A 13,928-nucleotide genomic window follows, 5' to 3' on the forward strand; every position below is an offset into this window, starting at 1 on the left:
TTTCTTACCAACATCTTGTCTTGAGCTTTCATTTGATTGTGTGTCCTTCTTGGTGTCAACCTAGTTGGGATTAGGATGGGTTGCTTAGTTATTGTTGCTCTTGTCTTCTCTTTATTGATGTTTGGCCATATGCAATGTATGTTTGTTATCATCAATAAAGTTTTTTCTTTGCGGATCAAAAAAAAAAAAATGGTTTATTTCTAACTTAAGATTGCCAAAAATCTTGAATCACTATTCTATGTACACATAATATAGAATATCTGTTGCATATGTGACTGACAAATAAAATAATGTTTAATAAAATTTCACAGCTAATAACCCAAAAGTAAACGTTGTAAAGTAGTCATAAAATATTAGATCATCACTTGATAGAAAATCCATAACATAATGGTAATGAAAATTCATTTATAATTTTTAATTGAAATAAAGTAAATGATATATAAATTCACTTTCTAAACTTAATAATATGTAAATAAAATAATTGATGAATACACTGCAAGAAAATCGGGAATTTGCGGCGTTTTTAAAACGCCGCAATAGGCCAAAAAAATGCCGCAAAAATAAAATACGACGTTTATAAAATTCGTCGATGATACAGCCGTCGCTGTATCTTCGTGACGTTTTAAAAACGCCACTAAAGACCTTTAATGACGTTTTTTGAAACGCCTTTAATTCTCTTAACAGCTGTTAACTATGCACGTTAGAGGAGTTATCTCTGACGTAATCATGACGACATTTTGCGACGTTTTTAAGAAAAACGCCACAATTTGTCATTTTTAAAAAAAATAAAATAAAAATCATAATTAATGACTTGTTTACTTTTGTTCAAACCAAACCTATATTATCCATCACCAATCTCAAAATATATACATGGATGAGCATTAATTTTTCAATTTTTCATAAAAAAATAAAATAAAAAATAAAACTCCGTAAAACGCAATCTCCAAATTCTCTGAAAATAACTTCATCCACAGCTCTCTTCAGCTTCATCAAGTCATCCATCATCTTCACCAAAATGATGATTATATACCTGAATCATCCAATTCCATTAACACAACTTCAATAAACTTGAATGATTGGAAAATCTACGTACTCTTGCATACCATGTCAAGAAGGCTAGAAAGATAAGAAATTATGAAATTTCCAAGTGCATGTAGAATGAAAACTTTTTTATTTATACATTGTATTCACAATATACAATATAGATTGTGCACAAAATAAATAAAATAAAATAAAATAAAAACAGAAGAAAAGATGAGAGCTGCAATAACCCTTGAAATGCAATTCAAACTATATGGTAAATTGATCTGTAAGTAGGTATAATACAGAATGATCATCATCACTGAGCACTTGATATATGATGGAACTACACAATGAGGACTGAGAAATTGCAAAGGGAAATACAAGTAAAAACTACGAAGAGATTTAATTACCTAAAAATAGTCTTCTTGGCCTTTTCAAATAACAGTCTTCTAGCAGGAACTCTTATCTACTGCATGACCTCTGTGTCACTCCTTAAATCAATCTCACACACTACTTTTCATTCTCCCAAAACCTTTGAATCGATAGGAAACCTCTCTAAGAACCTGGGAAAAACACAGTATGCTAAATATAATAGAAGGTTGGGATTAAACCAAGTTATAGAGGGATACACATTCAAAACAGTAATCATTATATTTTTGTGACACATTCTATATTTTAATTCAATAATAGAATGAGTGAAGAAACGACACAGCCACAGGTTGGGCTACCCACCATCTCAATATAATCATTGACCCAACTATGGATCAAAGGATAAAAAATTACGTCGATGGTTGTATGTAGTGTTGTTGAAGGCAAGATTGTGGTGATTCTGAAGCCTGAGGACTGGTTCCTAGAAAGCACTGAACCCTTCCCATTTGTAGCCGGATTTTTACATCCTCATAAGGAGATAGGTTGTTGAGTGACCAACCAAGGCCTGAAAATTAGTGTTTCAGTGTAGGCAAGATTGGAAGTGGAATATGTGATGATGAACAAAGGGAAAATGATTTCGTTGAATTCGTGGAATAGGTTTTCCACACCAGATGAGAAGGCTAGGGCTGAGACATTGTGGGTACAATGACAATCTAGAGGTGATGTTTGGGGAGATTTTTTATTTACACAAATTTCAATTCTCAGTTTATACACTCGAAATTTTTCACCCTTTGTCTGAAAACCTAGTACCAAACAAAAACTCATGATTAGATATGAACTACTGAACCAATAGAAATGTGGTGTGTACTAACGTCGTTGATCATTTTGCTTGATCTTATGTGTCAACAAAAAGAGAATGATGTTTGAAAATAGAATGATTTATTTCCCCGAAATATCCTTTGTACTGGTAAAAAAATTTAAAAATTTTAAAAAAATTATTAACAAATCCAAACTAAACATCTATATACAGAGGATTATGGCAAAGCATTCAACTTGCTCTAAGAACTCATATATGTTCTTAAAATATATGTTTTCTCAATCATTGTAATATTTAACATTCTAACTCTATCAGTCTAATCACTCAACAAACAGAAATGATGACACTATCAAACTATCAGAAAGTACAGGGATAGGGAACTTCTGGGGTTTCCAAATCAATTTTTAAATACCAAACACTGCATAAATTTGATAAGCCTTGAAAATCAATTTTATACACAGAAAAGCAAAGGAAGCAATAGTTGCAACCAAGACTAGAATATAGCACCTGCTGTTACCACAATTGAAAAGCTCGAAAGCCTCTTGAAGATTTGGTAATTGAGAAGCAATAACTACACCATCCCTTAACTGGAGCGTTTCATGAGGTATGCTACTATACATCCTAATATAGCACCTGCTGTTACCTGCAACAATTTCGATGAAGAAAAAAAAACAGTTTTCATACGGACATGAAGAAATTCTTAGAGGATTTTCATTTTTGTAAAAAGAAGAAAAATTCAGCCACGGACACAATAAATAATGATCATCATAATTATTCTTTTGTATGCAAACCACTATTATCAAGTGTATAATCTAAAGATATAATCTAACTGCACTCACTCAAAAAAGAGTGTTCTTATCCCAACAGATTAATTTTGTTTGGTTTGTTTTTCTTGTTTTCAGAATAAAACAATAATAAAAAGTTTGAAAACATCCATCGTTTCCTTCATTTGTACGAAAACAGCTTTCGAAAATTTAAAAACTATTTTTTAGTGTTTCTTTACTAAAAACAAGTTTTCTATATTTTTCGAAATATGAAAACAGAAAAATGAAAATGATGCCAAACAGATTTAAAGTTTATTCCATAGAAAATGTACTAGTAGAATTGCAATATTTTCTCTCATGTATACAACAAATTTCAAAAGTACCACTAAGAATACATAAACTAGTACATCCCACTGATATTACAAATGCACGAGTGTCTCTACTTACAGAAAATAAATGAAAGGCAGCATGGAAAAATACCCAATGACGAACTTTATAATGAAGATGCTGAGAATACTAGTCAGGGTGCTAACCGATCAATTTTCCATACTCTTTTTCCGTCAATCATTTCAGGGGAATATCGTATCCTGTCAAAGGAATGAAATTGTATATTACCAGTGGTATTCACCATCATGTACAGAAACAATAGTTACCTGAATCAAATAAAAAACTTACAAAGAAATGGTTGATTATGCAAAATGTGCTTATATATTTTGTTTGCAACATCTTTCCAACACCAAACATCATTTGCAATTAACACGCATTAAAATATGATCTGAAAATGAATGAAAAGATAAACTTAAATAATGGGACAGAATAAGGAACTTTTCAAGCTAGATTCCAAAATGCTAAATTTCATCAAAAAGTGTGTGAAAATCAAATAGGCTAAATTCCTGTCCATCCTGAGCTTGTACAACTTCGAAGGCAGCACAAATTCATGCCCAAACATATGCAATCATAGGTCACAAATCACGAGCTTCAGGAGGAAAGTCCTCACTTCTCTCTCTCCTCCCCTGCTTCTTGTTTTCTCACTCTTGAATCTCAAATAAAAGAAAATTGAAGTACCAAGAAACCCGGAGGTCCTGTGCCACTACCACCATTGCTGCCATCAACTCCAGCTACACCGGCAAAACCACATAAATTAACCAACACTTTCTAATATACACAAATAAATATATGTATCTATAAATATATATGTGGGGTGTATTTGCAAAGCATGACTGTAATATCGGAAAAATTCTTCAATTTGGCCATATGGTTGGTTTTATAGTCTTCATCACATCAACAATCAAAATCTCTCTTTGAAGCATGGATTTAAAGATTAGAAGAGGTATTGTCAAAAGAATTAACATGACATGATATGCATTAGAGTATGAACCATTTTTTCTCCCAGATGAAGAATGTGGCTCATACATCATAACTTTTTCAAGTAAATGAATAAACTACTCATCTTTGTGATATCATATGTTTCATAAATTGGCAAATGAGGGTATGATGTCAATACAGCTTCATTAATTCATAAACAATTTTAAAATTATAGTTTTTTTTAACAATTCTCTAGTTTGAATACTTTTAGTTACTCATAATATTGGAAGGTATGCACATAAAAGTAGTAATACTTTGACCGTAAAGGATGATATTCTCCTGCTTTACGCCATAGCTTTCCTCAAGACATTTATATACAGCCTCAATATCTGCGGAGGTATTCTGCTCACTTGGCTGCAACACAGGGAAGGTATGAGCTGTAGATGACACTTTTAGGCACTACAAGTCGCACCATATAACTTAATTAACAAGAAACTGTTATGTAGAAAAAAAATTCAATTGTCACACACCTTCCCGGAAGATTGTCCGTACCTGAAATAGTCATACCTGCACAAAGTTAAATGCTTAAATAAACTTCTTTATATCAGCAGATGTATATGACTAAAATTAGCAAATCTTTCATATGCAATAAGAAATCCCAACCATCAGTTAATCAAACATTCACATTTATTAGTCCTTTTAACATATAAGGCTTTGTCTCAACAAAGAAATCCCAAGCATTAAAGGTATCCCTTAAACAAAGATTAATTCCTTTTCGATAATCATGCAATCCAAAAAAAAAAATAAAAGAACAACAAAAATCTGTAGGAAAAGATCATCATAACAATCCACCAAATCAGGTATTAAACTTAAGAAAACCCAATATATAAAGAAAATACACCAAAGCATCGATTTTTATTATTTGATGAGCATAACCCTCCACCAAACCCAATAAAATAAATAGGTTAATTAACAAAATTACAAGAAATCCCAAGAACACTCAATTGATTTCGTTGCTCATAGAAAAAGAAAAAAAAAATCAGATTAAAACAGAAGCACCAATAGAATCGAAATCACCATCAAAAGACAGAGTAGCAGAAAGAGAATCGGAATCGAAAAGCAAAATAAAAAGATAGAGGAAGTGTGTACCGATCTGGAAGATTGATTCAAAACTAGGAAATCGAAAATCTGATTCTGGATTCTCTCTCTCTCTTGAAGCGATTGAGAGAGTGTGAATTACGCTTTTATAGCTTGAAGGAGTAGCCATGACGAGTCTCAAGGGGCTCTAAAACCCTAGAGCTCCAATCAAACCCTAGATCGGCAATGCAGTGGCGACTCCATCGTCATCGTCCTCCTCATCATTCACACTCTCCTCTGAACTGTCCTCACCATCATCTTCTCTATTACTCCTATGAATCAACCTATCTCCTCTCTTGCTCCGACTCGACCGATCTCGGTCCCCGTCCCTGTCTCGATCTCGATGATCTCGAATTAGATCTGAACAAGTAATGGAAATCGAACCTGGTGAATCTCTCAAGGAGAATGAGGAGAGACAGAGAAAACCCTAGATCTAGATCTTGGGCGGTGAGAGAAAACGAGAAGAGAAAGAAATGAAGACTGAAGGAGACGGAGCTCTGTTATAAAGTGGAAGTGTGTTTAACGCGTGTCTTTTAATTTAACTCTAGGTCTTTCACAGCGTTTTTCAAAAAACGTTGTCTAAGAAACGTGGTTAAAGGCAATTTTTGTTGTAGTGATAATTAGAAAAAATATAAAAGAATTTATATTTTAATAAAATATCACATTATTAAATTTAAAAAATAAACTTAATTTTTAAATTTCAATAACACCAGTCTTGAAATGATCGTATTTTTAAAATAATATCAACACTATTCTCAATTCAAATGATTCCAAATCGAAAAAGGGAGGAAAAGTGGTGGTTTCGATGTTGTCATCACTGGAGAATAATTTTAAAAGGAGTTGGGTTTCGTTTTAATAAATTAAATTATTTATTTTATAAAATTATTTATTAATATTTTTTATAAAAAAATTTATGTCAATTCAATAATTATAATTATTTCATTTATTTCATTTGTCACTTAAAAAGATTGATAGTCTATGTTTTAGAGCACAATTGTAGTTAAATTTTTTTTTAAAATATAAATACGATAGTTACAATTATCAGATTGATTTTTATTTTTATTTTTTATACATAATATACATGAAGCACCCCACTCAAATGACGTCTTTGTAAATATATAGAATCAAGTTCATGCAAGATGACACTAATACGTGAGCCAATAAAATAGTTTTTTTTTTATCAGCAAACAAAGACTTTATTGATAAAAAAAGGCACAATACATGCAAAAACAAACATCAACACCCAAGATTGATGAGGAACCAATCAAAAGCACAAAAAAAAAAAGAATAGAAAAAAAACATTACAATAATACACCAACATTAATACACCTAACAACCAGCAGAACACCCCAATTCAGATTAGCAGCAGCACGCTCCAGAGCATGAGACTCCAGAGCGTGAGCCAATAAAATATAAAGGCACACTTTGTTACTTGCTTGAAACAGAGTCCAACATACCAATTAAAGTAATATAATAATACTTTGATATCACTGTAATTGTCATCAAACTTAAACGAACTAATTATCTACATACAAATGTTATATCCACGTTTATTTGTCATTAAATATATATATATATATATATATGTAATGTGCTTTTCAATGACATGTGAAGGGGCTAAATGTGAAATGGGTCAGGTCCAAGCCTTGGGTTAGCCTAATCCGACAAAGTCCGAATCCAAGTGGGTCAGATGAGTATATAGACAAACCAGTTGGGCCTAACTTCATGATCAACAGTCCACCCAAGTCCTCAAGCACTTGGGCCCAACCCGCAGTGGAAAGGCTAGCCCAGCCGTAGTGCTGGTTTGGGCCGAGCTGCGAAACGGAATTTGTGGGCCGAACAGATAATGGGCCAGCCCATCTCCATGAATGATCCCGAAAAAGGCCGAGCCGAGGCACATCAGTACCGAGCTGAAGTACATGAGTACCGAGCTGGAGAAACCTCACAAGGAAACGTGGGAGCTGTTAGTGCAAGCATGTGCAGGTTGCCACCTCAGCTGGTCCCCGACACCTAGAATCACAGAAGTTGTTGAATCAAAGGAATGTGATTTGCTATCAGCATGCCTACAATGAGTATATGCAATCAATGACAACTACCAGGTGGTCCCCCACCTGGAGTAATGCTGAATGGACACCTGGCAGCATCCGCATTCCATGAAACCACCTTGAGAAGCAAGTAAGGAATACTATATATATTTCATAAACTTCACATTGAAGGTAACTGAATTGAACTGAACTAAGGAGAACTGTTCTAATCACACTTAACATACATTTCTTCGTCGATCATTGATTCCTACGCCGGAGGGGTTATCCGGCCAACCCCGGCCGGGCAGCTCTAACGGTGCTTCTTGTGGCAGGAGTCCCGGTCCCTGGATAGTCCAACTGAGTGCGGAGCCCCGATCCACTTTCATCTAGTGCGGAATCCGGTACGCACAATTGGTGCGATGAGCGTGGATCACTTTATCTCTGAGCTCTGCATTCAGTTCCGGTAATGGGGATTGAGGACATTCCGCCTTCAGCACATACTCCACAGACGGAGAAGACGAAGGACAAAGGTTTGGCACTCCCAACAGTTCTGGAGGAGCAAACTGGAAACAATAATCGAACCCCCGAATCCGTCGAGCATCGACTGCCCTTTGCTGGAGGTTCTTCTCATCATTTCCTTCTGGAAAAGGATTATAGAGATCGAATTATAGATTCCATGGGAATGGAGATACAGGAACTGAAAGCTCAACTTAAGAAGCTGTTGGGTGATCCGACGGAAAAGAGGACGGAAGCAGAGCCCCTCGTTTGCAACAAAGGAGCTCGTCTAGAGAACTACCAGTGAAAAAATTCCCTAGGAATGGCTCCCCAGCACAAAGTGAAGCGGCGAGTAGCCACACCCGTGGGTCACGCCGGAGGAGGGCCAAGAGGCAGAAGACGGTTAGTCAACAAACTGAATACCCTCCTCAGGACCTTCGCACTTGGCTGATTAGCAATAGGCAGAACGAGCAACATCGAGATCATCTGGACCGTACTGTTCACCAGAGAGAACATCGAGCGCTGGACAGGCTCATCTCTTCGCCACTCTCTCTGGAGATTGAGACCATGAGACCTCCAAAGAAGTTCACTCCACCAAAGTTCACTTTCGTATGATGGGAAATCGGACCCTCTGACACATATCAGCCATTTTAGACAGATGATGTCCCTATGAAGCCGAGATGAGGCACTGATGTGCAAAGTCTTCCCATCCAGCTTGGGAGAAACCGGACTCCGATGGTTCGATCGACTCCCCGCTGGATCGATTCATGGCTGGAAGCAGCTCTCCAAAGAGTTCCTAGCCAGGTTCGTCTCCAATACTAAGATCCCAAAAGAGCCGGATACGCTGTTCGGCCTCAGGAAGGAGTAAGAGGAAATGCTGTGCAATTATGCTAGAAGATACTGGGAAGAGTATAATGATCTGGAAGAAAATGTGCGTAGCGAGAAGATGGCCGTTATGTCCTTCAAACATGGTCTGCGCTCGGAAAGTAAGTTGAGACAATCACTTACCAAGCGCCCGGCCACAGCTTTGAAAGACTTGCGCGCCAGGATTGAGCAATATGCTCGTCTCGAAGGCGATTAGATCCCCATCGAGGTAGTGTCAGCAAAACAAACAGCTCGACAGAAGAAGAGAACGGATCGAGGAGAACACCGAGGGATTGTAGTGAATGAGGTGGATAAGTCCAAATCCCATGAAGCCGTTGTGACTGTGTTCAAAGAGCCAATCTATCGAATCCTGGAAAAGATCAAGAGAGAGCCCTTCTTTGTTTGGCTGCCGAAAATGTTGGGAGATCCAGCTCGGCGCAATCAGAAGCTTAGATGCACCTACCACCAAGACAGGGGACACATGACTCAAAACTGTAGGGCAATGAAGCAATACTTGGAAGACCTGGTGGCAGCTGGACACCTAAGGGAATACATTGATCAGGATAAGGAAGTGGCCGAGCTGGGGAACCCACCTCCAGAAGCAAATATCGAGCTTCCACCCCGGCTGATAATAAATGTGATCCATGGGACAGCGGCTCAGGAATCTGAGGAGGCACTAAAGGAAGAGATCGCGAAGGCTGCGCAAATTCAGCGAATCGTGTTAATGGAGCCGGCATCGAAAAAGGTACGTACAGTATCTAAATCCCCCTTGTGCACTGTTTCATTTACTAGCAAAGATTTAGAAGGCATACAACACGCACATACTGATGCATTGATTATAACTACTGGGATTGGGAAAGGATTTGATGTAAAACGAGTCCTAGTAGATCAGGGCAGTGCGGCAGACATACTGTATTATGATTTGTTCAGAAAGCTCGGCCTCTCCGAGCAGCATCTCACCCCAGCGGCAGCCCCGTTGGTCGGTTTTAATTCACAACCGGAATGGCCGCTCGGCAGAATAGTATTGCCAGTCATAGCGGGGACAAAAACCCTCCTGATAGAGTTCTTGGTTATTAATACACCATCCCCTTATAACGCCATACTTGGCCGTCCGTGGATTCATCGAATGGAAGCAGTCCCTTCAACCTATCACCAGCTCATCCGTTTCCCAATGGAACACGGAGTAGAGCAGATCTCAGGGGATCAAGTTGCGTCCAAACATTGTTTCATGGCAGCATTAAAGGCAAAGCAGCTCTGCAATCGGGTACAGATGGTAGAAGTGGCCGGACAGCCAGTCTTGGAAGATGTGGGGGGAACTCCAGAGGAAAAGATAGTAGAGGATTTGGAAAAAGTCTTGGTAAGAGAAGATGACCCGGAAAAGTACTTCCTTATCGGTACCTCGCTAGGCGCTGATGAGAAACTTCAGCTGCTGGAACTGCTGAGGGAAAAAATGGAGGTATTCGCGTGGTCAGCATATGATACTCCAGGGTTGGACCCAGAATTTGCTTGCCACAAGCTCAACATCAATCCTTTAGCTCGGCCCATTGTATAGAAAAGTCGGAGATCATCAGTTGAGCACACCGAAGTAGTAATTGCCGAAGTCGAAAAACTCCTGGCCTCGGGAGCAATCAGAGAAGTTCAGTACCCGCAATGGCTGTCTAACACAGTTGTAGTCAAGAAGAAGAACGGAAAATGGAGAGTTTGTGTCGATTTCACTTGCTTGAACAAAGCCTGCCCTAAAGACAATTTTTCGCTACCTCGCATTGATCAACTAGTAGACTCAACAGCAGGGCATGAGCGCATGAGCTTTCTAGACACTTATAGCGGTTATCATCAAATACCACTGTTCGGTCCGGATCAAGAAAAGACAGCGTTTATCACTCCGAGAGGGACTTACTGCTACAGAGTAATGCCATTCGGCCTCGAGAACGCCGGGGCGACCTACCAGCAAATGATCACTCGGATGTTCAAAGACCAACTGGGGAAAACCATGGAAGCCTATATAGACGATATGGTAGTAAAAAGCAAGCTCGCTACAAACCACCTCGCAGACTTGAGAGAAGTTTTTAGTATCCTGAAAAACCACCAGCTTCGCCTCAATGCCTCGAAATGCGCCTTCGAGGTAGGAACAGGGAAGTTCTTGGGATACATGGCCACTCACAGAGGAATTGAAGCGAATCCGGATCAAATTAGGGAAATACCGGATCTCGAAGTGCTAACAAAGTTTAAGGAACTACAGAAACTAGCCGGAATGGCGGCCGCACTGAATCGGTTTATTAGCAAATCCTCAGATCAGATGAAGCCCTTCTTCCAGCTTTTGAGGAAAAAGGCAGCATTTGAATGGAGTAGCGAATGTATCGAAGCACTGTAGAGCCTCAAAAGATACCTCAGTACACCTCCTCTACTGTCCACTCCAGAACCGGGAGAGGAGCTGTATCTCTATCTAGCAGTCTTAGATCATGCAGTGAGCGCAGTATTAATTCGAGAAGTTGACAAGGAACAGAGACCAGTATATTATGTTAGCAAGACTTTACTAGATGCCGAGACACGGTATCTACCACTGGAAAAGTTAGCTTACGCGCTGCTTATCGCCTTAAGAAAGTTGCAACATTACTTCCAGGGGCATACCATTAACGTCCTCACTGAATTTCCCCTCAGATCTGTATTCAGCCGAGCTGATTTCTCTGGCCGAACAGCAAAGTGGGCGGTAGAACTTGGTGAGTTTGACATTCGGTATCAACCCAGGACAGCAATCAAGGCCCAGGTCTTGGCGGATTTTGTCGCAGAATTTACTCCCACCCAGAGTACCGAACCGGGGAATCTGAGTTTGGCACAACTGCCAAGCGCCACCGAAAAAGGAAAACCCAGCGCTTCGGAAGCATGGAAACTCTTTATTGGAAACATTTGGCAACTCTACGTCGATGGTTCGCCCAATAACCGAGGCTCGGGGGCAGGAGTAGTTCTTATTTCACCAGAAGGCTTTATCTGGGAACAGGCTCTCAAGCTAGGCTAGAAGGCTTCAAACAACGAGGTCGAGTACGAAGCGTTATTGGCTGGCTTGCATAGCACCGAACACTTCAGTGCAGAACAACTTCTTGTTTTCAGCGACTCACAACTAGTGGTAAACCAGCTTTCTGGGGTCTATGAAACTCGAGATGAAAGGATGGCTATGTACGCAGGCAAGGCCAGAGACCTACTCAGAAAATTTCAATCCATACGAGTGGAACGAATCAGTCGAGACAAAAATAGCCACACAGATGCTCTGGCATGCCTCGGCTCATCAGTGGATACAAAGGATGCCAAGAGAGTTTGGGTTGAGTTTGTACCAGAACCAAGTATTGCATCTCCAGTCCTCTGCAGCAACTTAGAGTCGAGCTGGATGGATCCAATATTGGTATTTCTGAAATCTGGTAAACTCCTCGAAGATAGAAGGGAAGCCAACAAGATTAGGCATAAATCAGCTCGATTCTGGATCTCACCGTCTGGGAAGCTATACAGACGTTCCTACCTTGGCCCCTACCTTCTATGTGTGCATCCCAATCTCGTCGAGAATGTTCTCTACGAAATTCACGATGGGATTTGTGGATGCCACATTGGCGGAAGGTCACTGGCGCACCGAGCCCTCACTCACGGGTACTGGTGGCCACGGATTCAACAAGATGTACAGCAGTACGTACAGAGGTGCGACAAATGTCAGAGGTTTGCTCCACTCATTCATCAGCCAGCCAAAACTCTCACTCCACTCACCAGCCCATGGCCCTTTGCGCAATGGGGACTAGATATTGTTGGACCATTGGCGCGAGGCACTGGGAACAGGCGATTCTTCATTGCTGCAACCGACTATTTCACCAAGTGGGTTGAAGTTGAGGCACTGACAAGCATCAAAGAGGCCGACACAAAGCGGTTTGTTTTGAGAAATGTGGTAGTGCATTTCAGCATTCTGCGGATACTGATTGCGGACAACGGAACACAGTTCGATGGTAAGATCTTCAGAAGATTTTGTACCGACCTCAGAATTGAGTATAAGAACTCTTCTCCAGGGTACCCGCAGAGTAATGGTCAGGCAGAAGCGTCGAACAAAACCATCATCAACGGAGTGAAAAAGCGGCTTGAACATGTCAAAGGCAAATGGGTTAAAGAGTTACCTCACGTATTATGGGCCTACCGAACTACAGTACGACGCCCCACAGGAGAAACGCCTTACTCTTTAACCTATGGAATGCAAGCCATCATCCCACTCGAAGTAGGTCTCCCAACCCTTCGGTCTGAATTATTTGAAAGCTCCAGTAATGAGGAAGCTATCGCGCAAGCACTGGATATGGCAGAGGGCCGAAGAAAGGCAGCACTGATCAGACTTGAAGCATATCAGCAGCAGCTCATCAGAAGTTTCAACCAAAAAGTTTTCCCAAGGCAATTTATACCAGGAGAATTGGTTTTAAGGAAAGTCATGGATCACAAACGGGTGCCTGGTGAGGGCAAACTTGGGCCGAACTGGGAAGGTCCCTATAAAATCACAGCCGTTGTTGGAAATGGAGCTTACTACCTAGAGGATCTGAATGGCAAAGCAATACCTCGGCCCTGGAATGTAGCAAACCTCAAGAAATACTATCAATAGAATCATCCCCTAACTTCTCTATCAGGATGTAAAGGCACTTATTTGTTGACCAATGCGAATGTTTTCCCACTCCTCTCAGATTTATCCAATTCTTGTAATTAGCTTTGATGTTTATCAAATGGAATAAGCTTTGGCTCCCACCAAATGGAATTAGCTTTGGTCTCTACCAAACGGAATCAGCTTTGATGTGTATCAAACGGAATTAGCTTTGGTCTTTACCAAACGGAACTAGCTTTGATGTTTGTCAAACGGAATTAACTTTGGTTTTAACCCAAATGGCTAAGTTTCAGAACGACTGAACGGAATTTAAATTTGGTTAGCACTCAAACATGCTAAGTGGTATAGCTTGGTGGAAAATTGTTTGGCAACTAAATTGGAATTTAGCCAAGTGGAATTGCTTGGTGGAAACCGCACTAATGTATCTTAAGTAAACATCTCTATTTAGCCAAGTGGAATTGCTTGGTGGAAACCGCACTAATGTATCTTAAGTAAAATATCTCTATTTAGCCAAGTGG

General features: G+C 39.7%; 1 protein-coding gene and 1 long non-coding RNA gene across 11 annotated transcripts; one reads left to right on the top strand and one right to left on the bottom strand.

Annotated features, from left to right (window-relative positions):
* Window positions 1-819: 819 nt before the first annotated feature.
* LOC114265361 (uncharacterized) lies at window positions 820-6,031 on the bottom strand. Of its 10 annotated transcripts, XR_014334944.1 has the most exons (9): window positions 5,428-5,919; window positions 4,809-4,845; window positions 4,593-4,692; window positions 4,039-4,091; window positions 3,649-3,748; window positions 3,454-3,560; window positions 2,717-2,852; window positions 1,434-1,586; window positions 820-1,030 (listed from the first exon to the last, which is right to left on the bottom strand). It is a non-coding gene; the product is annotated as an uncharacterized LOC114265361 (long non-coding RNA). The 10 variants fall into 10 exon arrangements; XR_014334946.1 differs by lacking the exon at window positions 4,039-4,091 and having other exon boundaries at window positions 5,428-5,906; XR_014334951.1 differs by lacking the exon at window positions 4,039-4,091 and having other exon boundaries at window positions 3,421-3,560; window positions 5,428-5,906.
* Window positions 6,032-9,213: 3,182 nt separating this feature from the next.
* Window positions 9,214-11,811, top strand: LOC145795592 (uncharacterized). Its single transcript, XM_082880420.1, has 3 exons — window positions 9,214-10,254; window positions 10,351-11,152; window positions 11,273-11,811. Exons 1-3 carry the CDS (start codon window positions 9,214-9,216, stop codon window positions 11,809-11,811), a joined length of 2,382 nt encoding a protein of 793 aa, XP_082736546.1.
* The last annotated feature ends 2,117 nt before the right edge of the window (window positions 11,812-13,928 follow it).

The sequence above is a fragment of the Camellia sinensis genome, chromosome 7, assembly GCF_055761805.1.
Source record: "Camellia sinensis isolate YWXY chromosome 7, ASM5576180v1, whole genome shotgun sequence".
Classification (NCBI taxonomy): Eukaryota; Viridiplantae; Streptophyta; class Magnoliopsida; order Ericales; family Theaceae; genus Camellia; species Camellia sinensis.